We start from the raw sequence: 23,382 nt of genomic DNA on the forward strand, positions 1-23,382 counted from the left end.
CCTTGATCTGAGGCCGTAGAGAGGAATTTTCAATATAAAGAAATCAGTTAATTTATTTCTACTTACTAGCCTCAAAGAGGAGCTGCTGCTTTGCTCCAGCTGCTTTTTAATGTCACTGTTATCTGGTGCTGGTTGTAAAATGGTTTAAATCTTCTTCTGATGCTTGAAAGACTTAAGTCGTCTTAGCGCTGGGCTTCGAGAGGAGCGCTGGCATTTTCTGCCGCTCTCCCTCTCTGATGGGATGTTTTCGTGGGGCAGGGCTGTGGCACGCGTTGGGGAGACGCGGCTGGCGCGAGATCTGCGGAGCATCTCTCAGGTGCTTTTCGGTACCACCGTCGTAGCTCCTCTGGCCCGTCCCTGTGAGCAGATCCCTTGTAAGCCTAGAGATGGGAATAAAAAAAGTAAAAGTAGTACGGCTAAAAAGCAGCAAAAATCGAGGTAGCCCGGTATTTTCTTGAAAATTCACGGAGACTTTTGCGAGGCAGAGATTTGGGCGTGAAAGAGGAGATGTTTTGTGGTAGGAAGTCGTGACACCAGTTCCCTGCAGCGTGTGCTGGTGCGTGGTGTGCGCGCTGGGATTGCATCACTGGTGCCTTCTGTTAAATCACGGTTTCCAGTAAATTCCCAGCAGCCGGTTCCGGTATTTGGCTGAACGGAAGCAGCAGCAGCAGCTTCGACTCTTACTGGATTTCAGCAAAATTGTGTTACAGATGCCCGTGCTCGACCCTGCCCTGGTCTGTAAGATCTTGACTGCTCGGTCCCAAAGTCTGGCTGCGTTTTCACTCTCCCCGGCTGAAATTCCTCCTCTTGGCACTGAACCCCCCCGATGCAGTTTGTGTTTGTACCCTGGGGGAGCTGGAGAGGAGAAGATGGAGATGGCCTGGGAAGGCGGCTGGATTAGTGTCTGGCTGAGGAGCCCAGGGCGCGGGGATGCTGCGCTGCCCCTCTTTGGCGCAGACCCCTGCCCTGTCTCGATGTCCCAGAGTGTAAAATGATTTGGCACCGCAGCCTGCGGCAATTTTAGCTCCCTGGCTGAGTGTCGCAGCCTGCCGTGAGCTCTGCTGCGGCATCGCTCGTGGTCGTTGGAGCGGCGGGAGAGGCAGTGTGGCGGGGAGGGACGCAGGAGGGATGGCTGAGTGACAGCGGGGTTCCAGCCCTCTCCAAAAAGGATGCAAACCTCATCGCTGTGGGCATTTCAAGGGAGCATAAGGGCGTTTTTGCATTCCAGGGGTGCGTCAGAGCGTTGTGCGCAGGTTGCATGCAGCGCTCTGGGTGCGGTACGGATGCGCTGAAGGAGCAGCCCTGGTCCGGAGGGGTTACGATCAAAGCGCGTTCAGCAGAGCACTGAGTACGCGAGTGCCGGGATGGAAACTGCCAACCCTGCGCCTCTCCCAGCCCGGCGTCAAGGTTACTGGGGGCTGCTGTGCCGCTGTCAGGAGGGGGTTAAAGCACAAGCATCCCTCCAGCGAGCGACCTCGCCGGGCACAGAAACCTCCTTCTGCCGCTGCTGCCGGGGCCACAGAGAGGGCTTCTGTTCTCCGGGCACTGACATCAGCCGCCAGCCGGGACGTGCGTCACGCTGGGAGCCAGGCTCGGCGGGCGCTGGTCCCCGCCACTGCCGCCCCTCACCCCCGGGTGGGCTCTGCTGCGGCCGGAGAGAGCTGTTGGACATCTCCCTTTCCGTGGGGATGGTGCTCGGGGGTCACGGACTGCCCGGCGTGCCTCCCGCGGTGGGTCTGAGCTCCTGCGCCTCCGTCCTTGTTGGCACAGCCGCATGGCATGCATCGGGGCGGGCATTTGCAGCCGCATGGCATGCATCGGGGCCAGTGTTTGCAGTCGCATGGCATGCATCAGGGCCAGCGTTTGTAGCCCCGGGAGCAGGGCAGGGTGCAATGCCCCAGCGGATGGGTGCGAGGGCTGGTGTCTGCACCCACACGCCAGTGCTTGTGCCATGGATTTTGGGTGCGAAAAGGGGGACTACCGGCTGGGGTTCTTTTTTTTCTCCCCCAAATATTTGTCTGGTGGGGAGGATGAAAGGCTCTGGAAAAAACTGCAATGGAGGAGGGAGGAAACCCTACGGAACAGCATGTTCAGCTGAAGCAGATGGGACACCGTTTGCTGATTGATGCTCAGCCTCCTTCGCATATCTCTCCAGTATAATCCTCCATTTAATGTTACACAACTCCCTGCCAGGACTTGCTCCAGGAAACCATTCCCCATCCTCTCCTTGGAGGTTTGAGGGAAATGTAGTCATTTCTTTAAAACAAATGACTACTTCTTCCCCGGCGTGCCCCGACTCCGCTCCCGTGGGACAGCGAGGGGGGGGTGACGCTGCACAGGTCACCTCTCCTGCTCTCTGCAGCCTCGCCTGGAGCAGAGTGAAAACTCACGCAGTGGCTCCAGGGTGAATAAATACTGAGGCAAACTGCCTCGGAAGGAACAGGGTCCATGATGGGACGAGGGCGAATGGCTTCAAACTGGAAGAGGGGAGATTTAGATGAGATATTCAGAAGAAATTCTCCCCTGTGCGGGCGGTGAGCCCCTGGCGCAGGGTGCCCCGAGGAGCTGTGGCTGCCCCATCCCTGGAGGTGTTCAAGGCCCGGTTGGACGGGGCTGGGAGCGACCTGGGCTGGGGGGAGGTGGCCCTGCCCAGGGCAGGGGGTGGCACTGGGTGGGCTTCAAGGTCCCTTCCAACCCAAACCATTCTGTGATTAATTTGAAAAAATCCACCCAAGAAAGCAGGAGCGGATAAAATCCCCAGCCAGACTAACGCCGTCCACCGCAGCATCAGCCCTGAGGGCAGGCAAGGCAGCGGAGCAGACGGGGCCTCCTGGAGAGGATGCAAGAGGCGATCACAGTGTGTTTGTCTTATTATTTTTTTTTTTTTTTCTCCTGACGGGGAGCGGGCATGTGATAGGGACCTGCACGTGGCACCGTTCCCGTGCCAGGATGCGCTGACGTTTCGGCAGGGCGGGCATCGTACAGGCGGGAGCCAGAGCAGCCTTTCAGTGCCTTCCAGTAGCGTTGGGAAGTGCTGATTCAGACTCAGAGCAGTCCCCCCAAAAGAGTAACGCCGCCTCGCGAAGCTCCGTTAAAATCAAAGGAAGATGCTGCGCCGTTCCCCAGCCTTGCTTAGAAGCCACCACCCAAAGTCACCACCAGAAGACAAAGGAAAAGGCTCCAAATGCAAAAGCTTTATCTTTTAGAGATAACTTTAGTACGTTTTTATTTATTTTCTACCTCTCCGGGCTGTGGCGAGAGGGCGGCGACTGCTCTTGGGCTCTGCAGGGAATTCATGAACATTGCAGTGACGAAGTGATGGAGTGGTGATGGATCTTCGAGATAACTGCTGTAGGAAGAAAAACATATAGCAAAGAGAAATACGCTGATGTCTTCAGCTCCCCTAAAGCAGAAAAACATTTAGGCAGCCAAAAATTGCATGTGAGGACCTGTGGGTCCAAGCTGGAGCGGTTGAGGAGAAGGAGCGGTCGGCCAAGCAAGAGGTTGGCAACCGGCTCCGGGGAGGGGGTAGCACCACCGGGAGCTAAAGCTGGATGTTCACAGCGGGTTTAGGATCCAGCTGTAATTTTAACAGCTGGTTCTGTCAAGCGGCCTTCAGCGTAGCTCTGAGCCAAGCTTCTGGAATTAGCCAAAGAGCAGCGGCTCTCGTGCGAAGATGAGGGCAGCAGCGATGCTCGTTGCAGCGGACGCAGAGTGGGACGGGAGGGAGCCGCTGCACCGAAAGGGGAAAGGGCTGCTCCGTGAAATTTTAAATAGTTGGGGGTTGGGCTTTTTTGTCTCCATCTGAGCACTTTGTGCAAAACGTTTGGTTAGGTTTTTTCCCCTCAAAAGAAAAGCACACCTAAAGAAATGTTTCATTTTGTATCATCCTTAACAGAAATATTTACATTTGTCAACTCGAATCAAAAGCGTTTCATTTGTGGTCAGTTTGAGGTGAGTTGTATTTGCTGAACTGGTGGAGCTTCTCACGGGGGAGGTGGTCGGAGCCCCCCCTGCCCCGGGATCCCCTTGGCGGCTGGGTGTGCTGCCCCTGTTCGGGGCCGTGCCCTGGATGCTCCCTGGAGACGCCCTGAGCTGCGGGTGCCCCTCGGGGAGATGGTCCACCCGGTGAGCACGGGCTGTAAGACCAATAAGCGCACGAAACACCCCAATTGTAACTCGCGTGAGTCACTCCTGTCCTTGAGCTTTCCCTATTTGAGGTCGACCAACTTGAAGTGCTGTATTTTGATATTGCTCACGCTGCCTATTACCGTAACCCTGGGGTTTTACGGTCAGTAAGTGGATCTATGCTAATTGGAGAGAGCTAAGGAGGAGTATCGGGCTGGTTCTCCATGTTTTTGATAACAAACATTTAGGGAAAGAGTAGGGGAACCATCCCTTTCTATTGCTGATGGTTTATGAAGGTAGTTCGCGGTGTCCCGGTGTTTCTCGGTGTTTTTATACTGTGCACGTCTGCATCCCCTGTGTAGAGACACGGGACCAAAAGGCTGGTGCGTCTTTCTTCTGCTAATGAGAAGGCAGAGACTAGGAAGCAACACGATAACAAAGTACATGGAAAAGGCCGATTTCCTGGCAGCTCGTCCTGGCTTAATTAAATTTCTATTAAAGAAAGATCCATGTTATGTTGGAGACCTGCGCAGGGCCAGGCAGTTTCTGTCTCTCATCAGATAAAGAACATTTTTCCAGAGTGAGGTCATGTCTTTTTCTGGAGTTTGCCGAAGATGTCGCTGGGCCTGAGACCAACCTCACCCGAGAAGCGGGAGCGTTTGCTGATGGATCTTTGTGAGCGCCACCAGCCCGTCCCCGCCTGCGCTTTCCCCCTGTAGCGAGCTCGCCCGCGTCTTCACCTTGGAATCTCCGATGCAGCAGAGAAGTCTGCAGCAGCGGAGTTGTCCACCCGCCCCCCCGGGATGCTTACAGTGAAATCCGACTGGGAGATGCCTCCCCAGCTGGCGAAATAGGACCGGTTTTAAAAATACTGCTGCGGTTGAGGTGCGGACAGAGCAGCCCCCTGGATGAGCCGGGTCCGGTTTCGCAACCAGGGCAGCCCTCCAGGGAAGCGGTTATGTGGCACATCGGTAACAAACGCTGTATCCCCCAAATACCTGAGAGACACAGAGGCTTGCTCAGCGGGGAGCGAATTTCAAACTCTTCACACGCTGCAGAGGCTGGCGGAAGAAATTTTAGCGTAGCAACGTCGGTGGGGGTTTTGGTCGATGATTTGTTGTGACAGAATTTAGCTTTGATTTATACAGTTCCAGGAGCTCATAAAGTGGGATCGCACCCCCCCAGGGGATGGGGTGGGGACGACGACACAGTTTTAGAAAAACCGAAGTGTGTGAATGTCCTCCCGCAAGGGGGGGGGGTTGTGGCTGCGCTGCTGCACGTCCCTCCCTCGACAGCGCAGCTGCCGGAGCATCCCCGTACCGGCTGATTTCGGGGGCAGCTGTAAAACCAGCAGCCAGGCAAGGAACGAGCGAGTCCTACATTAAAAAATTCTCCTTTCCCTGCACAAAGCAATAGCGTCGGCTGTAAATGTGTCAAACACTCAATAATAGACGATCAGCAGCCGGTAGCACCGCAGCACGTGTGCCGGAAGCCATTTGGGTTTCTCTTCAAAGCAAACAAAGAGGGATACAACGTGCGTGCGAGGACGCGTTCCGTGATTTATGGTTGTACGGCAGTGCTGCCTACGTGGGGGGGATGCTTTATTCCAGGATGCCCCGGAAAGAGGGTCCTAAACCCGTCTGAAGTCGGTGGTGAACTCCTCTGCTGACTTCTGTAAAGCTCTGCTGGGGGAGTCAGTTCATCTCATCCTTGCTTGGATTGGTCTGTGTGAGCAGCTGCCGGGGCTGAGGTTTTATTTATCGGTGCGGGCAAGAATCACAGAATCACCGAATGGTGGGGCTTGGAAGGGACCTCTGACGATCATCCAGTCCAACGCCCCTGCCAGAGCAGGGGCACCTCCGGCAGGTAATCTAACCCACAACGGTTCAGGGCTTGGAGGACATTTGAGCCTGATCCCGTAGCTGCAGTTTGAGGCTCTGCAAGACGCCTGTATGAAATCCAGCCCTTCCGGTGGTTCCTGGTGCTTTGCCGTTCTTTTGAGCCGAAGCCTCAGCAGCCCGTCGGTTGGTGTAGCCCATCTGTGGAGCGTGTTGAGGGTGTAAAGGCTCCTCATCTCCAAGTCTTTTGGGGTCTCACCTCTTTGCTGTCTGTATAAAAGTGGCTGTGGTTGCGTGTGAGGCTGGAGGTGGGTTCTCCCTCGCCTGGCAGAGATCTGGCAGGACCAGCTCTGCCTGTGGGCAGCGTTGGGCAGGGGGGGACGGGAGTGGGATGGTGGCAGCGGTTCCTCCAGATGCCCAGCGAGAAATCTGCAGTACATCTCCCTGTGCAGCTTTTGCGCAAGTCACTCACAACGGCTGCAGCGAGGACGTTTTGGGCTGGGTCTTACCCAAGGAGGATCCTGGTGGATCCTGGTTTCTGGTTTGGCTCTCAGAAATCAGCCTGTGAAGTGTACTGCTGTATGGATATTATTATGACTTCGTACTGCGTGCCTGTCCTTAAAAGTTTTCTCTCCCAGCTTTCCAGCTCAATCAGGCTTGGAGTGCATTCAGTGCTGGTAAATGGGATGAGCATCGCACTGGGAACCTCTCAGCTTTCATCTGCCTTTTTGTAATAAAAGGCTGGCTCCGAAAGATCAAAACCTGAAGGTTATTTACCTGTAACTGGATTTTTTTTCTCTGAGCAGCCAGCAGCTCCCGGGTGGGCGTGTGGGATGCCACTCCAAGAGGAAGCTTTTGATTTCCAAGTAAAATTAGATTCCACATTCAGTAAGACAAGCGCGAGACTTCCAGCGAAGGCATTTTCTCTAGCAGAGGGTTTGAACGTCTCCCAGCAGATACAATCGAATTGCACTGCAGCAGCCAACTATTGTCTTATCTTTAATATGTAAACACTTGCTCAATAATTAAGTTACTGTGGAATTTGTACTGTGTCGATGGTCGATTATAAGATAAACTGATAAAAGGGAGGATGTGGCTGTGTCCTCTACGGTGGACACCGAACCTGACGTGCCTGCAGCGGCCACGCGAAGACTTGGGGATTGTATATTTTGGTATTTTCTCCTGATACTCGTTCCCACGTAGCGTTTTCCGGGGAGGTGAGCACTCACTGGGAGATCAAGATTCGCTCTTTTAAAAGGAGTTTTTTTCCTCTGGCGAGTGTCCTTCGCACCGCCTTACCTTGCAGTCGCTTGCCCAGAGGTCGTCACCTCCTGCTGCCTCGATTTCCCATCTTTGGTCCCGCTGAGGGTTCCCCGCGCTCCGCGGAGGCACCTCGCCTGTCTCCTTTCTGCCGCGCAAGGGGCAACCTGATCCCATCCGAGATACCTTCGGGGAGGATGAATGACTGTATTAATGTCTTTGTCACCTGAGAGCTACTCCGTAGGGAATCATAACATGTGATTAAAGAAACCAGTTAAAAACAGCTTAGGAAGCTGGATTAGGTACATGATCTCTTATTATGGCTCCTTTTAGCTGACAACCCAGTGAAAGAAGGGGGGTCTGGATTACACGGGGAAACATCAGACCTGACGGGAGTGTTTTCTGGCTGTTAGGCTTAGTGGTGTCATGTACGATTTTAATCAGATTTAAATAGTGGCAAACATCACGGGCTTAATGGATTTCAGCTTTATTATTGGGGCTTTGCTTAGAAGCAATTTGGATTTTCAGCTGTGAGCCAGCAGTGCAAGTGTATTCATGGTGACATTAAAAGGGACTGGAAACCCCGTCCCTTTCAACCCAGGTATTTCAACCCAAGGACCGACCTTGGGTTGAAAGACCACGTGCCCATGTATGGGGACAGACCTCCTCTTCTTTCCGTCAGCCTCAGGACCTCGACGTGTTGTTAAGCTCAGCCCCATGTTTTTTCCACAGAGACGATGTGTTTGGCTCCATTTCACATGTTGATCCCAGCAGCTGGGTGGATGAACAAACGACTTTTTCCGTTTCAAAGGCTTTGTTGCTCAAGATGACAACCTAGTTTTGCAGTGGTCTGGAGTGTCTGTTTTCCATGCTTGGCTTCAACCTTGAAGTTTGTCCTATACATGATCTAAAACGGTCTCCGTCCTCTGTTTTAGGGGGCATGTGTTGCTCTCCTTGACCTTCCCATGATGAGGCTTTGTCTTGGCTGTGCTGGTTTGGGGCAGTTTGTCTAGAGGAGAAACAGTCACTGAGGACATTGACAGCCATACTTCTGCAGAGCCCTGGTACTCCCTCCAAAGCCAGTCTTTTGGGGCAGCTTTTTTACGTTGTGGGAGAAGGTGCCTTGCAAGACGTCAACATTGAAGATGCTTTTGTAAAACACGTTTGATTTCGCTTGGAGGATTGGTAATGGGAGACAACCTTATACGTCTGTCACTCGGGAATTGACTGTCTAGAGTCGTCTAGGACAAAAGTTACGGCTTCGTGACAGTTGGTCGTTGAGGTCTGTTCAACTGGTCGGTGGTCCCAGTCCTGCATGAGCAGGAAGAGGGGGAAAAGGGGAACATCGAGGCTTTTCAAGTTCCCCTTAGGAGCAGCATGTGGCATTCTTCCCCTTATCAGTGAAGGGAAATGTATGTGTTCCTGTGCCTGTTTTCTGTGCCACCTAAAACCACCGACCTGAGGTTTCAGACACTTCCAGCTCTGAGATGAGCATTAATGATGATGTTTTCCCTTAGAAGGCCAAGGAGAAGTCTGTAAGGTGTTATCTTAATCATCTACTAAATCCTGGCTTTCTGTCTGATGTAGCCATTCAAGCGCTAATTGCCTTTGATTAAGTCAATCATTTGCAGAGTGAGTGGGTTAATTGGGTATTGTGGAAGCAATCAATCTAATCAGCTGCTTGCATCCATAACTGAGGCGCTACAATGCGGCAGGACAATAATTGGTTTATGAGCTCCTGGAAGGCAGCAGAGGCAGACTGGATGGCAACAGGAAACCCTTCTCTGCAAAATGGCCTTTAGGAAAGGTAATTTGCATGCTAAGTGCTCATTAAGAGAGGAGTGATTGATTAAGAGCTGGGAAATTCTCCTCTCTAAAGCCTGTGTGCATGAGAAAATGGCTGGTGTGGTGTTGGGGTGTGGGCACTTGGGAGGTCTTGGGCTCCTCTGCCTGGCTGGGTGAGATGTGGTGACATGTGTGGTCTTAGAGGGGAATAAACAGTTATCTCAAGGGGGATGAGCTGTGAGGGAGTGAGACATGCCAGGCACCCATCCTTACCTAAGGTGCACCAAGAGCTTACCTCCAGGTGTCCTCCTCGGGGCAAAGAGACGGGTTTGCAGGACCACTAAATGCATTCTCGTTCACTCCTTGCTGAGGCTTTCATTTCCACAGCACTGAACTGCGCTTGGGCAGTAGCCGCTCTTGGTGGCTCCTCACCCGCTCTGTGGCGGAGAACGCCTTGGGGCGAGGATGCCGTCTCCTCAGCACGGCTCCGAGGTCCCCTCCACCTCCCGCGCGGGCGGATGCTGACATCTCCATTCCGCCGGTATCTGCACTGCTGAACGTGTAACCGGCAGGAAGGGTATTGCAGAGATGACTGCAGAATTATTTTCGGGGAAGTTATAAGCTCTTCAGCACACAGCTGCAGACAAGGCGGGGAAAAAAGAAGCAAGCTGCCGGTGCCCAGCAGGGAAGCGGTTACGGCCTTGACTGCAAGCTCGAAGTTGTTTGACCAACCTTGACAGCGCTTGCAGGGGAACTACCTTATGTATGGGGAGGATGAGTTTGCCTCTGGACAAACAGTGGTGTTTTCATTCCGTGAGAAAGTTTAGTATTCCTTTTTTAATGATTTTTTTTTTTAATTGAAATGCAGATGCTTAGAAAATTCAAATTTAAGTCATTGAAATGTCTTGCTTGGGGGGTGGCTGAATGCTACAGGAAGAAATATTACAACTTAGAGCAATCAACCCAAACAATTTACAGTGACACAGCCAAACAAGCGGTAGATGGTTCTTTTTGCAACACTATTCAAAGTCCAGTCCGTAGGGAAACTTTAGAATATGCCACCTGCTCCATCCAGCCCTCGGCCTACGGGCGGCGGGGTTCATTTCAGAGGAAATATCCTTCAGACCCTTTGTTTTAAAAGGAGGTTGTGATGTTGGTGTCAGTGGTGATACGGCATGTCAGGGATTCGCCACTCAGCTGCTCCAAATAATTATGCAGTTCCTTAACCTTGCAGAAAAAGCAGTCACATCATCTCCGGTAAGTACCGATCTACCGTTCTGGTTTAATTAACATCTTACAATGTTAATATAGCAGAGTACTCGGCTTCTGACATACGGCGAAGTGGCAATATATACCCTGCAATTTTAGCAGCAAAGTGATGTAGTTGCATTTAAATCTTCTCCAAAGCTCTGAATTGGGGTCAAAGCACTTTGTCTGCTTAGAGGAAAGAAAATCTAATTCCGTAGGTGGAGGTGCCCGAACTCTAGGAAAATGTGGTTGCTCTTGGATTACACACCACACAAGTAAATTTTTTCCTCCTCTTTCAGCCTCTCGTGCTTTGTCTTGCAGTGAGACCAGAAGGCAAGGAACAACACATGATGCATTTGGGCTCGGGTATGCTGTTGGCTCTGTTGCTGCGCTCCATTTCGATATACTAACACGTTTCTCCTAAAAGCCTTGGGCCAGACCTGGTTTTACCACAGCCCTAGAAACGTCATGGAAACAAGCCGTTCTGCTGCCTCTGTTTCCAGGTGAAACTACAAAATAAAACACCAAGGTACTGAAGAGCAGATGTGGTTTAATTCCAAGTTTATAATGCATTTTTTTTTTTTTTTTTTTTTTTTTCCCCCCTCCTTCAAGCCAGTGGATCTGATTGTCCTCCTTGCAGGAGGGTTTTTTTCTTCTCTGAGAACAAAGGCTGAAACTGAAAGAGTAATTTTGAGTACTTCCTATAGTCCACATTCTCAGACACCAAAAACCCCATCATTAACTAAGCACTGTAACAGCTTTCTGAGGTGGGGAAGTAGCAATATCCCTCTTCTTAAAAAATGGGGAACTTGAACAAATTGCTGGTGGAAAGATAGTGTCTACGTCAGATTGTCTTGATAGAAAATCCTCTCCCTTGCTTCCTCTGTGGCCTCTCAGGCAGCGAGAAAGCTGGGCTAGACTAGAGCACCCAGTGGGTCCTGCAGGTTTGAGATGCCAGGCTTGGAGGAGCTCGAGCTCCAGCCACCAGCTCCATGGAGGTGACACAAGGCCATGCAATGGCTTCTATTCAGTCAACTACCATGGTTGGCTCTGCAGCCCCGAACATAGGAAAGGCATAGACCTGTTGGAGCGGGGCCAGAGGGCCACAAAGATGCGGCCAGAGCTGGAGCCCCTCTGCTGGGAGGGCAGGCTGAGAGAGTTGGGGGGGTTCAGCCTGGAGAAGAGAAGGCTCCGGGGAGACCTTATTGTGGCCTTCCAGTATCTGATGGGGCTCCAGGAGAGCTGGGGAGGGACTTTTTACAAGGGCATGTGGTGAAAGGATGAACGGGAATGGCTTCAAACTGGAAGAGGGGAGATTTAGATGAGATATTAGGAAGAAATTCTCTCCTGTGAGGGCGGTGAGCCCCTGGCACAGGGTGCCCCGAGGAGCTGTGGCTGCCCCATCCCTGGAGGTGTTCAAGGCCCGGTTGGACGGGGCTGGGAGCACCCTCGGCTGGGGGGAGGTGGCCCTGCCCTGGGCAGGGGGTTTGGAACTGGATGATCTTCAAGGTCCTTTCCAACCTAAACCATTCTATGGTTCTATGACCCCGTTTTCTTTGCCTCACAGAGTTTTAGCTGTGGTGATGAAGTGAGTGTGGAAGTGACAGTTTCTCATTTTACCTTAGAAACTATATAACAGGTCAAAAATACCCATTCCGGCTGTGTGATTTCAGGTTACATTATGTGCAGTTTGTTGGCTGACTTTGTCACAACTGCTTGGTGGGTTTTTTGCGAGTGTCGCAGGTTTGCACCAGAACTGCCTACAAAAGCTAGCGACTGGTTTTTCTTCTTGGCGGGTGGCTGAAGTGATGCGGTTGCCGACCAAACAGCAGCGGTGTTAGCAATGCGAGAGTGATATTTCTAAAGGGCACCCATAGGTGCTCTCCAGCAGGTCTTCACCAGGTAGTCCTTTCCGTAGTCACGGTTGGGTGCTGGTGATCAAGTGGGATGACGACAGGCGTCCGCATCTCTCGTTCTGCGCCTTGGGAGAGGAAGCAGACGTGTTGGTGACACGGTGCTGGGTGGTGCGACACCAGCACCCAGCAAGTGTTGTAGGGCTAGCGGGCGTCTTGCTTCAACGGAAGCAGAACAGCCCTCACGAAGGTCTGAATTCAGCCAGATATCTCTCAATACGGAGCTGTTGCTAAGGTAGTGCAGCCCATAGAGATGAGGAAGAGATGTTTTAGTTCTCCAACTCCGATGCCCTCCGGTGTGGGATCTGTTTCCCTGTTCCGCCTCCTGCAGTTCTGTTTCTCGACACCTTCTCTAGTTGTTTTCACAATCCTTGTAGATCAGGACATTGAGGACACGTCTTGCTGACATACTCTTTGCCTGGGGAACCTGGACGAGTTCATGTTGGGTTCAAGTCCGGTTCATGGTGGTTTGCACTGATCGGTGTTGACAGGGGTGCAGGCGGCAGGTTTGGGCAGAGCAGAGGAACAGCTCTGTAGGTCACAGCCCTGGAGGAAGGAAGGAAGGAAGAAAGAAAGAAAGAAAGGAAGGAAAGAAGCAAACAAAGGATTTATGAAAATCTGTACCAACGTTCAGTGAAATTAGCTGCTGGCTTTGTCAGAGCGGCCAGGCGCTCTGTTGCAGAAGCGATTGGTCTGGGAAGAGCCGGCATGTGAACTACAGAAAGGGATGACACGTTGGGTTGGGGTTTTTTGAATTCTTCCTTGGAGTGGAATTTGAATACTGTGTTTTGCCACAAAAGGTTGGAAAGAGAAGATCAAAGTGATGAAAAGTCCCTAGGTAAGAGGGCAGGGAAAGCTGCGTTTCCAGCCTGACGTTGACACTGGCTCACAGGCTTGTCCTGGGCAGCTCACCAAACCTCTCTGGGCTTCCCTCTCTTTGCGTATAACCGTTACGATGCCCATCTGCCAGGGGGAAGTGTTAGGTGGACTTTATGGATTTTCAATTATTTGAGATCCTCTTTGGGGATATACAGAGTAATTTCATTCTTCATCCCCTAAGTGTTAAGAAAAATCATGAAAAATGTGTTGTGGAGGGGAATGAGTTTAATGAGGAATGCCTGCAGCATCCTTCGCCGTTCGGATGGTCGCAGTGAAACACTCGAGATGAATGAATGGATGAGACCCACAGCCGAAACTCGTGGAGCTGAGCTGCTCCGAGGTGGAGCAGCCGAGAGCTGCGCTCTGTGTCCCCAGCGCTCTGCTGAACCCAGCAAACCCCAGGTGGGGATTTCTGAAGGAAAAGTTCGTCTTTCCCTCTGCATCACCCCACCTTTGCATTTGGAGATGTCCCTGCCCTCCACACGCTCTCTCTCCTCTCTCTCATCTGACGCAGATGTCCTTTCCTCCACACCCAGCCCTGTCCAGCCCCCTGCGAGCTGTTGGCGTTCCCCAAACGTCAGCCACAGAGAGGCGGCGGAGAGGCTCTGAAACCATCTCTGCCCTTTAGCGGAGTGAATAGAAATGGCTTTTGAAGCACTCCGTTGCTCCACCTGGCTTGGCGTTAGAAATCAGCACCCTTCAGGAACAGAAACCGCCTGTCCCTGGTTGCTCAAGCGCACGCTTCGAGAGCAAGCTGCTCGATGCTTTGCTTTCCAAGAGAGCACTCAGCCAACGCCAGCCCGCAGAGCCCCGGCGGCATCTCCGCCTCCCGTTAAGCAGATCTTGCATTTCATAAACCTATCGGCCGCACATCACCTACTGCCTGTCTGTCTCCTGTCACAGAGATATTATTCCCGTTCAGCTCCGTCGTGTACAGCCCGCTATAGGTTGTGTACCAGTTTTTGCTGATACGAGCCTGGCGGGTAGCGGCATCTGACACTGATTCAGTGAGACCTTCGGCTCCGCGGCAATTAATTCCTACCACGGCAGTGATAGGAGCGCATCAGCCCGGGCCTTTCCCGCGCTGCTGTCGGCTGCGGCCGCCCTTGGCTGGGTGTCGGTGCCTTTCTTGGCTCCTTCCCCTTGCTCAGACTTCGGATAATCCTGCTCCCCTGTGGGTTCTTCTCTTTCGGACACTGAATGCCCTCCAATGGGTTCGCCATGTCTTTTCTTTATAAAAAGCACAGGGCAAGCCCACAGCTCGAGCTGGGATGGGGTTGAATTGATGGACTGAACGAGCCGGTCCTGCTTGTGGCTTTGGGGGGGTCTCTTCCAAGCTGGACGGGTGGGTGGACCAGAGAAAGACCTTCAGACCCGTAATTCCCTTGATACATCTGGTGCCGGTCCTCTGGGTTACTGGGCTGGTGCGCGTGGGTACGGCTGGCAGCACCCGTGGGTGCCGATGCTCCATGTGGGGCAGAGCGCTTGTCCTGCGCTGGAGGGATGGGAAGGGCTCAGAGGTGGAACGGCGCTGTGGCATCACCAGTTGTCCGTGGCTGTGGGATAACTGAGGGTTTGGGCTGTCCCGTGTGTGTCTCTGGGCAGTGACATGGACTCGGTTGCTGCTGCGTGGCAGTGTACGCCCATTTGGGGGGGCAAAATCAAGCCCAGCTGCGACATATGCCCTGTGTAGAATAAAGAAAGAAAGGAAAGGCTCCTGACAGCTTTAAATACTTCCACCGCTTTCCACCTGCGTCAAGCTATCAGCCCATGCGTGGTGCCGCGCGCCGGCCGTCGGCCGTGCCGGTCGGGTTTGGGACGCTCTCTGCGGGCAGCGTGTGGCGTTGGCCACGGCACGGCTTTGCCATCGCACTCGTCTGGGGCAGACGTCGGCGGCTTTGCCTGGCGTTCAGCGAAGGTTTCTCTGAGCATCTGGAGAAAGTATTTGACTTAGTTTTGTAAGTCCAGCCAGAAGGAACTGGTATTTTGGCTGTCAGCAAAGGTATATTCAGCTGGATGGGCACTTTCCCTCCCGTTAGCATCTTTAGCTGTTGCCGATATCACTCTTTTCTTCCTCTCTTTTCTGATCATTAAATGTGTGTCTGTGTGCATTTTTTTTTTCTTGCTTTAGGTTTTTATGGCATGGAAACATTTTATATGGCTGGTACCTATAGAGTCAGTGTTGAGGAGTTGGTTGAGGGATTTTTCTGCATCTTTTCATCAATCTTATATCAGGACGGACAAGTGAAAAGTGGGTTGAACGAGGAATTCCCGCACACCACCGGTTTTATAGCAGACAGGCGAGGGAGAGGCTGCTTGCTGATTCCAGAGCCGCTTTGCATATTAAAAAAAAGTTTAGTTACTTAGCTGAAAGTTGCTATAAAACATATAATTTTTAACTTTAAAATCCTAGCTCCTGAGAGCCAGTAACAAAAACCTAACAAGTGTGGAACTGAGAAAGGGAACACTTTTTCAGTGGGACTTTTATATAATTATATCTGAAATAAAAGGAAGATGACCATCAAACTGCTCTGTTAATATTCACAAAACTATTATTGGACAGTTCTTGGGGTTTCTTCGTTTTGAAGCATTTAAGATAAGGGCGTCAATTAAACCGGTGAGATGAGTTGGGCATTGCGGCTGCAGGGGGCGCTGGCGCCGATCAGCCGTAATTGCTTCTCTGATTTGCGGAGTTACAATTTCTAGATTCTTTTTTCTCTCTTTATGGCTCTGTTGAGTTTTAAATAAAGCACGAGCATTTCGAATAGAGCTCTTCCGGAGCAGCGAATCCGCCCGTGGGGCTGACGTCCAGGGAGAGGGAAGAGGCAGACGCGGCCGGCCGGGCTGCAGGGACCCGCTGCGAGGGGACGCGCCGCCGAGGCTGCCTCGGTGGCTTTCTCAACCAAAGCGTCCTGAAGTCAGTGGGAAGAACTGCGAGCGTTTGCCCCTTTTTCCATGTGAGAAATGTCTTTGTGGCTTGCTGTGATACGGCCGTCCACCCCGAACCACTTTCCCCGCAGGCACACACCCCATTTTTAAATTTTTAGCAGCATCAGCACAGGAGAGCAGATCTCACCTGCCTTTCCCTTGCTCCAAAAGTGCTACTTGTGTGAGTAAGTTGGGCAGCATCCCTGGCGCCGGGAGCTGCGGCAGGGACACAGCCCGGCTCCCCAGGGCTTCGCCTGTATTCCCGCCCGGCGTTCACGGGGGAAATCCCCCGTTGCCTCCACACCGCGGTGTCAGAGTGGGGACATCTGCTCTTTTCCAACAGCCTGAGCCTCACAGGAGCGGAGTGAGCGAGGCAAACCTGATGGAGAAGGCCTGTTTTGTTCGTGCCGTGAGCAGTCCAGCCACGCATTTGGGCTGCTTGGTTTTGGAGTCGAAGCTCTTCTCCTTTTCTTTACCCCACCTCTTTTCTTACCGGAGTGTTTTACCCCTGGTTCTCAGCAATTGCTTTCTGCTGCAGGGTACCGAGAAGGATTTCTGTGGAAGAGAGGCCGCGACAACGGGCAATTCTTAAGCCGAAAGTTCGTGTTATCGGAGAGGGAAGGTGCACTGAAGTACTTCAACAAAAATGACGTGAGTACCTGGGGCTGCTGTGTGCAGACAGGGGATCGCAACTGTGGGAGCATCTTTGAACAAGTAATTCCTAAGACACCATTTTATTTATACAGTTTTCATAAGCGCTGAGTCCCCAGTCACTCCAGGACAAGGGCACCAGGTACAGCTCACCGCTCTCTTTGGTAGGGTTTGCTCTTGGTCCACCACCACCACCACCACCGCAGTCATGGCGAGACACCCCAACTGGCCATTTCATGTGTTCCTGCTGTGTTGCCCTTTAAAGTCGCTCAGGCTTTTCTTAAACCACCAATGAAGGAGTTTTCCTCAGCTCTGGCGCTGCATCGTGCAGCTGCTGTGGGTTTCCTATTTACAGCTGGCCCGCGGCGAAGGTATCACCACCTCGCAGTCTGAAACCTCCTTTGCGTGGCGCGGCAAGCGATCCAGAGGAAGAGCTCCCTGGTTTTCTCTTCTGGCATCAAGCAGGGTGGAAGCATTTGTCTTTTTCCCCAGAGCGCATTTCATTTGTTGTAAGTGACAAGTGGAGCTATGACCACGAAGATTGCGTTTGTGAGGAATGGATAGACGCTCGACTATTCGGCACCATGTGATGGAGGAAGCCTTGGTGTTTTCTCTGCCCTTTGAGTCTGCCCTGAACGGCGCAGGCGAGAGCAGCCCAGACCGAGCCGCCAGCCAGTTTCCTCAAGTAATTGATGCCATCGTGGTGTCCTGATGAGCCACACCGTGCAGAGGAGGGGAACATGCATCCACACTTCTCCACGCCCAGCGGCCAGCTTCGGTAGCACCGTCTTGGTGTGGTGTGGTGCAATTGCATCTCGTAGACGGGAGAGAGCCAGTCATTACCGAGGGAGAAGTGAAAGTCCCGGCAGTCCCCACTCAGTCGCTATTGACTGCTCCGGTAGTTTAAAACTGCTTTGCTTCGTTGTTGACCATAGCCATGGTGGGAACGGCGCTGTGTAGACGCATCCTCTTAGTTGGGGTTTCCCCGCTGTGGCCACCCACGACGGCTGTGTGTCTACGGCAAGTCCCCAGGTTCCCAAAGCGGCGCTAGTGTCTCCGCCAGCTCAGGGACTTCCGCCTGGTGCTGGGGACAACGGCACCACCGCACGACCCACCGCTGGCCCATCGCTGTGCCCTAAAATTGCTCTTACCAAGTGCCTGATCTTTATTTTTTTGGGATGTTTTATTCGCGCTTGCTAGTTCACGTCTCGGTGCAGTCCTGAAGGGGTGGTAAACTTCTAGAGGTGTTTTGTAGGAAGACAAACTGCCCTACAAAGTTGAAGTGACCTGCCACAGAGGGTGCAGGTGGGATTGGTGCCTGGAGGGCCTGATCCAGGCCGACCCTTGGGCTAACCCACCCAAGAGGTGGCTGTAAGGTAGATATTTATTCCTCTGAAAAGAAAGGTCACCGTTTGGAGGGCAAGGGGAGGAGCAGACTCAGAAGCCAAGGGCTCGTGTGAGAGGATGGGACTGGTGGGGATGTGGGCATGGTGCCCCTGCCAGCCTAGCACCCAGGTCTGAAGTTGACAAGGGGGATAATTCTCCACCTTCTTGGGCAAGGATGAACTGGCTGGGGGTGCTTGAGATGCAGAACTCATCCTGGCCTGTTGGCAGTCTGCTTTTTTTGTTTGTTTTTTTTTTTTGTCTGGCTGAATGGTTTTCTTTCTTTGATAGTGCTCATCCTGGTGTGAACGCTGGTCTCTTACCTCTGGGTAAAGAGGCCGGAGGAGGCCTCGGGGTCAGGAGGCAGCTGAACAGAGGCTGAGCCAGGAGGCACGGTGAAGAGACTTGTCTTTATAGCACAACATCCTCTCGTGAGCCTTGGCCTGTCCATCTTGCTTCTGGGCTGAAACCTTTCTCCCCTTGAACTCTGCTGAATTTTGGGGGACAGAGCCTTCTCCCAGGCTGGCAGAGAGCACTCCTTGATGGCCAAGCAAAGTCTCTGATATCTCATCGCCAGGCAGTGTTGTGGGCTGGGTGTCAGGGTAGGGGTTTTTTTTAGCTAATGGCTGCAATCAGGAGTTTTTTTCTGACCAAGTGAACTGCTTTCTGGTGTGAAAGCCAATTCTCAGGTGTTTGCTCACTCAACTGTGTTTTCCAGGCAAAAGAACCCAAAGCAATTATGAAGATCGAACATCTAAATGCAACTTTCCAGCCTGCAAAAATCGGGAACCCCCACGGACTGCAGATCACTTACTTGAAGGACAATAGCACAAGGAACATCTTTGTCTATCACGAAGATGGCAAGGTGAGAGCGCGGAGGTAACGAGAAGGGTTGTGGTCCTGGGGGTTGATGCTGCTCAGCGCCAGCTCTGACCGCGCTGGGAACCGTTGGGGGGTGCGGAAGGGATGGGGGTACAGGGCGCACAACCAGCTTTGAGCAGGTTTGTCACGTCCTTCCAAGCACGGAGGCTGCAAACCCCGTGTCTTCTGAATAACGAGATGCAAATGGAAGGAATTGCTGTTCCTCTGCTTGCAACTAGACGTAGGGACAGAGGCATTTTTTAAGGCAGGCTCCTCGGTGCCCGGAGAAGGAGACGGGGTGAATGGAGCGACGAAAGGTGAGGGGACTCGGTCCAAGGACTCGCAAAAGGGGAGCGAACTGGATTGTAGGAGAACTGTGGAACTGGTTGTTTCTCTGCCTGTCTTGTACTTTATAAAATGCAAATCTGCGTGTTTGTATTGAAATAAATCCCCTCGCTTTGATGCCCTCGTGCCTCTGAAGGGAGGTGTGAAGAAGAGGGCTCATGGGTATGAGGTGGTCACTTGCAGGAGGACAGCAGGACGTAGAGTCCAGGGCAGTGAGGGGGTCCCAACCCTCCTGGAGGGTCCCAGCCCGGGGGGCCACCGCGAAGGACAGCGGCAGTCACCGCGCTGCCCTGTGGGTCCTGTCTCTGTGGACTGGTGTCCATGCAGAGAGCAGACCCGGGCGAGTTTGCAGTGGATGCCATCTCACAGCCTTATTTTCATCTCTTTCTTCCCTCCCTCAAATATTTTGGGCTCCCCATAAAGTATCAGCAGCCCTGGAGCAGCCACACAACCAGAGCCTAAAGCTGTCGTGTTCTCATTGCGTCCGCTTTCCTCTGGCTGTCACGGTGCCTTCAGCCTTTGATGGTACATCCCGTTCAGTGCCCCGTCTGTCAGAGCGGCTTTCTGGAGCCGATCCCTTGTGGACCGGCACGGCAGGGATTTGCGGGATCTGCAGGAATTTGCGGGATCCGCAGGGATTTGCGGGATCGTCTTGGAGCACAGCCCTCTTTCAGCTATTCTCCCAGGCACGGTGAGCCCGGCAGCCCTGCTAGGGATAGGCAGTCTGTGCTCATGGCAGTCGGTCCTCTCCAGGCTGTATATGCCCATAATTCTACCAAAAAGCAAAATATTCCTCACTTGTGGATGAGTAAAGCTGATGTCGCCTCTGCTGCGGCTGCGGTAGCGGCGGAGCCGGGTGATGCCTGTGGCGCTCGCAGGGCTGTGCTGCAGAGGCTCAGTGCGGTTCCTGCGCGGTGCAGGCAGGAGGCAATTAGTGTGTTGGGTTTGGGTTAATTAGCGGCATCGCCTGGTTTTGTGCATGCACAGAAACGTGCGTGTAATACGCACGCACACACACGCATAGATGTGTGTAATAGACATAAAGAGATGAATGTGTGCCTGTGTCTGTGCTGCTGTATGTAGGAATATAAAGGAAGGCTCTCTCTCTCCCCCCGCCCCCATATATACGTTTATCTATAAAAATAAAGCAACGATGACCACTTAAACCTGTGCAGGTCCTGCCGCTCAGCGGGCAGCGGCACAGCGCGGTGGTGCCTGCGTGCCTTCTGCGTGCTGCGCGCACCGGGATGCCTTACCCGGGCTGTGTCTCTCCGGCTCAGCATCCCGCAGCGCCGCGGGGTCTCGCTCCCTGCGCTTGCGGGTCCCGGGGAGCTGCTCCGGCAGGGCTGCTCCCGAACTGGCCCTCCCCTCCATCGGCTCTGCCTGGTGGGATAGGCAAGTCCCACCGTACGCGGCAGGCGCCGCTGGGCACCAGGTGCGGCGTTAGCACCGCTGCGTCGCTGGCGGGTACCTCCCCGGCCACAGCTGGAACCGAAATAAGGAAGAAGCTCTTTCCTGTGAAAGCTGCATCCCACTGTCGTGCCCACGTCTGTGGTTGGCTGGGCCTTGGTGGTCCGCGTAGCCCAGCTGTGAGGGACGGAGTCAGGCTTCTACCGTTATTTGGGGGTTTTAGTGGGTTTAAAATGCTGAGCTTTCTGCTGGGGGCTCGTGGAAGGAGCATTCTCGCAGCTCCTGCCTTCGTCTCGGTGGCTTGGCAGGACGCGCGCTGATGCCATCCCATAATGCCCAGGGTGGATTTCTTTCCACTTCCCTGAAATCCGTCTGCCTTTTGCCTGAGCGAGGGCTGCAGGAAGATGACACCCCCCGGGGTGTCCCCCCACCCGATGGGACCAAAGGACCCGGGACTCACCTGCGGTCTCCCGCAGCCGTGTGCTCCCTCCCGTACTCCCCTGGCAGCCGCAGGGTCTCCCCTGGTACCCCAGAGGTGCTGCCTCCCCCGATCCAAAGTGCTTGAGCCTGATTTAGGTTCCCGTCTCGTATTTCTGGGGTTTAATCCCTCCCCACCTAATCCTGTCCCCGATCTGGCTGGCCTCCCACCAGGGCAGGATTTGGGGTCTTTTTCCCACTGAGGAGCTCAGCAGTAATCCTCATGCTGCTCTCCACTGGCTCTTCTGCTACAGTACCCCAGAAGAACACACAATACAATACCCCCCCTAAAGGGGCTCCAGGAGAGCTGGGGAGGGACTTTTGACAAGGGCATGTGGTGATAGGATGAGGGGGAATGGCTTCAAACTGGAAGAGGGGAGATTTAGGTTAGATATTAGGAAGAAATTCACTCCTGTGGGGTGGTGAGCCCCTGGCGCAGGGTGCCCCGAGAAGCTGTGGCTGCCCCATCCCTGGAGGTGTTCACGGCCCGGTTGGACGGGGCTGGGGGCAACCTGGGCTGGGGGGAGGTGGCCCTGCCCAGGGCAGGGGGTGGCACTGGATGGGCTTTAAGGTCCCTTCCAACCCAAACCATTCTATGGTTCTAAGAAAGCGGGTTTATCTCTCAGATGGGATAATCCCCCGTGTGCCTATCCAGCCCCTAAAACAGCTGGGAGAGCCCCACCGCCCCGGTGGCGTTTGCTGGAGTAAGGCACCCAAGGGGATAAAAGACGGACGGAGGAAGCAGGTCGCCGTGCTGCCGCCCCAGAGCTTCCTGGGGTGGGACAGCGTCGCGCGACTTGGCTGGAGGTGTAGCTCCTGCGGGACCGCAGCCTGGTGGCTTCGCCAGCTCCTCGGTGTGTCCTGATGGCAAACGAGAGACCGAAACCAGCCCCCGCCCCCTGCTCAAAATGGGCATATCTGGGTGCTTTCGTGATGCGGGTGTCTAACGACAGCGGGTTCCTGGAGGGGCAGGGCAAGAAGGGGTCGGGCTGCGAGCATTTCAAAGGATGTTCTTGCGGTCCCTTGTTAGCAGTTACCCACCACCCGCCGTCCCGAGCCAGCCGGGGTGAAGCTGAGGCTCCCGCTGGAGCAGGAGACCGATGCTCCGCGTGGGGCGACGGCGCCGTGCGGACTGCCCCGTCTCCCGGAGGCACCCGGAGTGCCGCCCTCGCCAGGGCTGTCCCTCCTGCGGGCCCAGGGCTGGAGCCCCACAGCCCTGTCCCCAGGTCTCCCGCTGGCCCCGGGAGCTCGGGAAGCCGCAGGAGTGGGTTTCCCACCACGCCGAGCTCCTGGCCGGGGCTCAAGCTCCCTCTGCAGGACTTCTCCTGGAAGCCACGGTGGGAGCAGCTGGGAGAGCTGCGGGTGCTGCCGCTGTCCCCCGTCTTACCATCGCCCTTCGGATGCAGGGAGAGGGGAGGGGAGACCTTAGTGTGGCCTTTCGGTACTTAAAGAAAGACGGGGACAAGCGTTATAGCAGGGCCTGTTGTGATAGGACAAGGGGTGATGGTTTTAAACTAAAAGAGGGGAGATTTAGGCTAGGTGTAAGGAAGATGTTTTTTATGCGGAGGGCGGTGAGCCCCTGGCGCAGGTTGCCCGGAGAGGTGGTGGCTGCCCCATCCCTGGAAACATTCCAGGTCAGGTTGGACGGGGCTCTGAGCACCCTGGGCTGGGGGGAGGTGTCCCTGCCCATGGCAGAGGGTTGGACTAGATGGCCTTTAACAGTCCCTTCCCACCCAACCCATTCAGTGATTCTACGCTCAGAGGTGGGCTGAGTCTCCAGGAGAGGCCACCCTGTAGGGTGCAAACCAAAATCTTTGGATCTTCTCTGGAGAAATTAGCAAACTGCTCTTCTCCAGTGCTCCTGCTTTCCTGAGCCGCACCGTGAGCTTTGAGGGCTGGAAGAGGTCGCGCGCGGGATTGAGCAGCAGCGGCGGAGTGGCTCCGTGCTTGGGCTGTGGGGAGGTGATGAGGGGAGGGACGGTGAGAAGAAGTTGCTTTTTTATCCGGGTTTGTCAGTCCGAGTGCCACGGCAGTGTGGGTGGCTCCGGTTCAGGATGGAGACTGGAGAGACACCAAGGTGACACGCGGAGTTGTCACCTGCGGTGGCACTGCAAGCAGCCCAGGAGGACGCAGAGAGCCTGGAAAAGCCATTTGCAAAGGTGCAGGCGGTAGTTCGTTTTCTCTGCTTGCTCTGAGACACACATCAGTGAAAGGGATCTCTGCTAACGAGCTAATGAGACGACACCTCCCCATCTGAAAACACAGAGCAGTTTAAC

General features: G+C 53.8%; 1 protein-coding gene across 1 annotated transcript in view; it reads left to right on the plus strand.

The window, feature by feature from the left end:
- Positions 1-23,382, plus strand: part of ADAP1 (ArfGAP with dual PH domains 1) — a gene marked incomplete at its 5' end in the record, with an annotated part of 62,330 nt that overhangs the window by 32,919 nt on the left and 6,029 nt on the right. The window contains 2 exons of the mRNA XM_082490822.1: positions 16,518-16,630; positions 18,732-18,878. Of these exons, the coding sequence (XP_082346948.1) occupies positions 16,518-16,630; positions 18,732-18,878 (260 nt within the window). The remainder of the gene's footprint in view (positions 1-16,517; positions 16,631-18,731; positions 18,879-23,382) is intronic.

The sequence above is a fragment of the Vanellus vanellus genome (genome assembly GCF_965231255.1).
Source record: "Vanellus vanellus genome assembly, chromosome: 14".
Lineage (NCBI taxonomy): Eukaryota > Metazoa > Chordata > Aves > Charadriiformes > Charadriidae > Vanellus > Vanellus vanellus.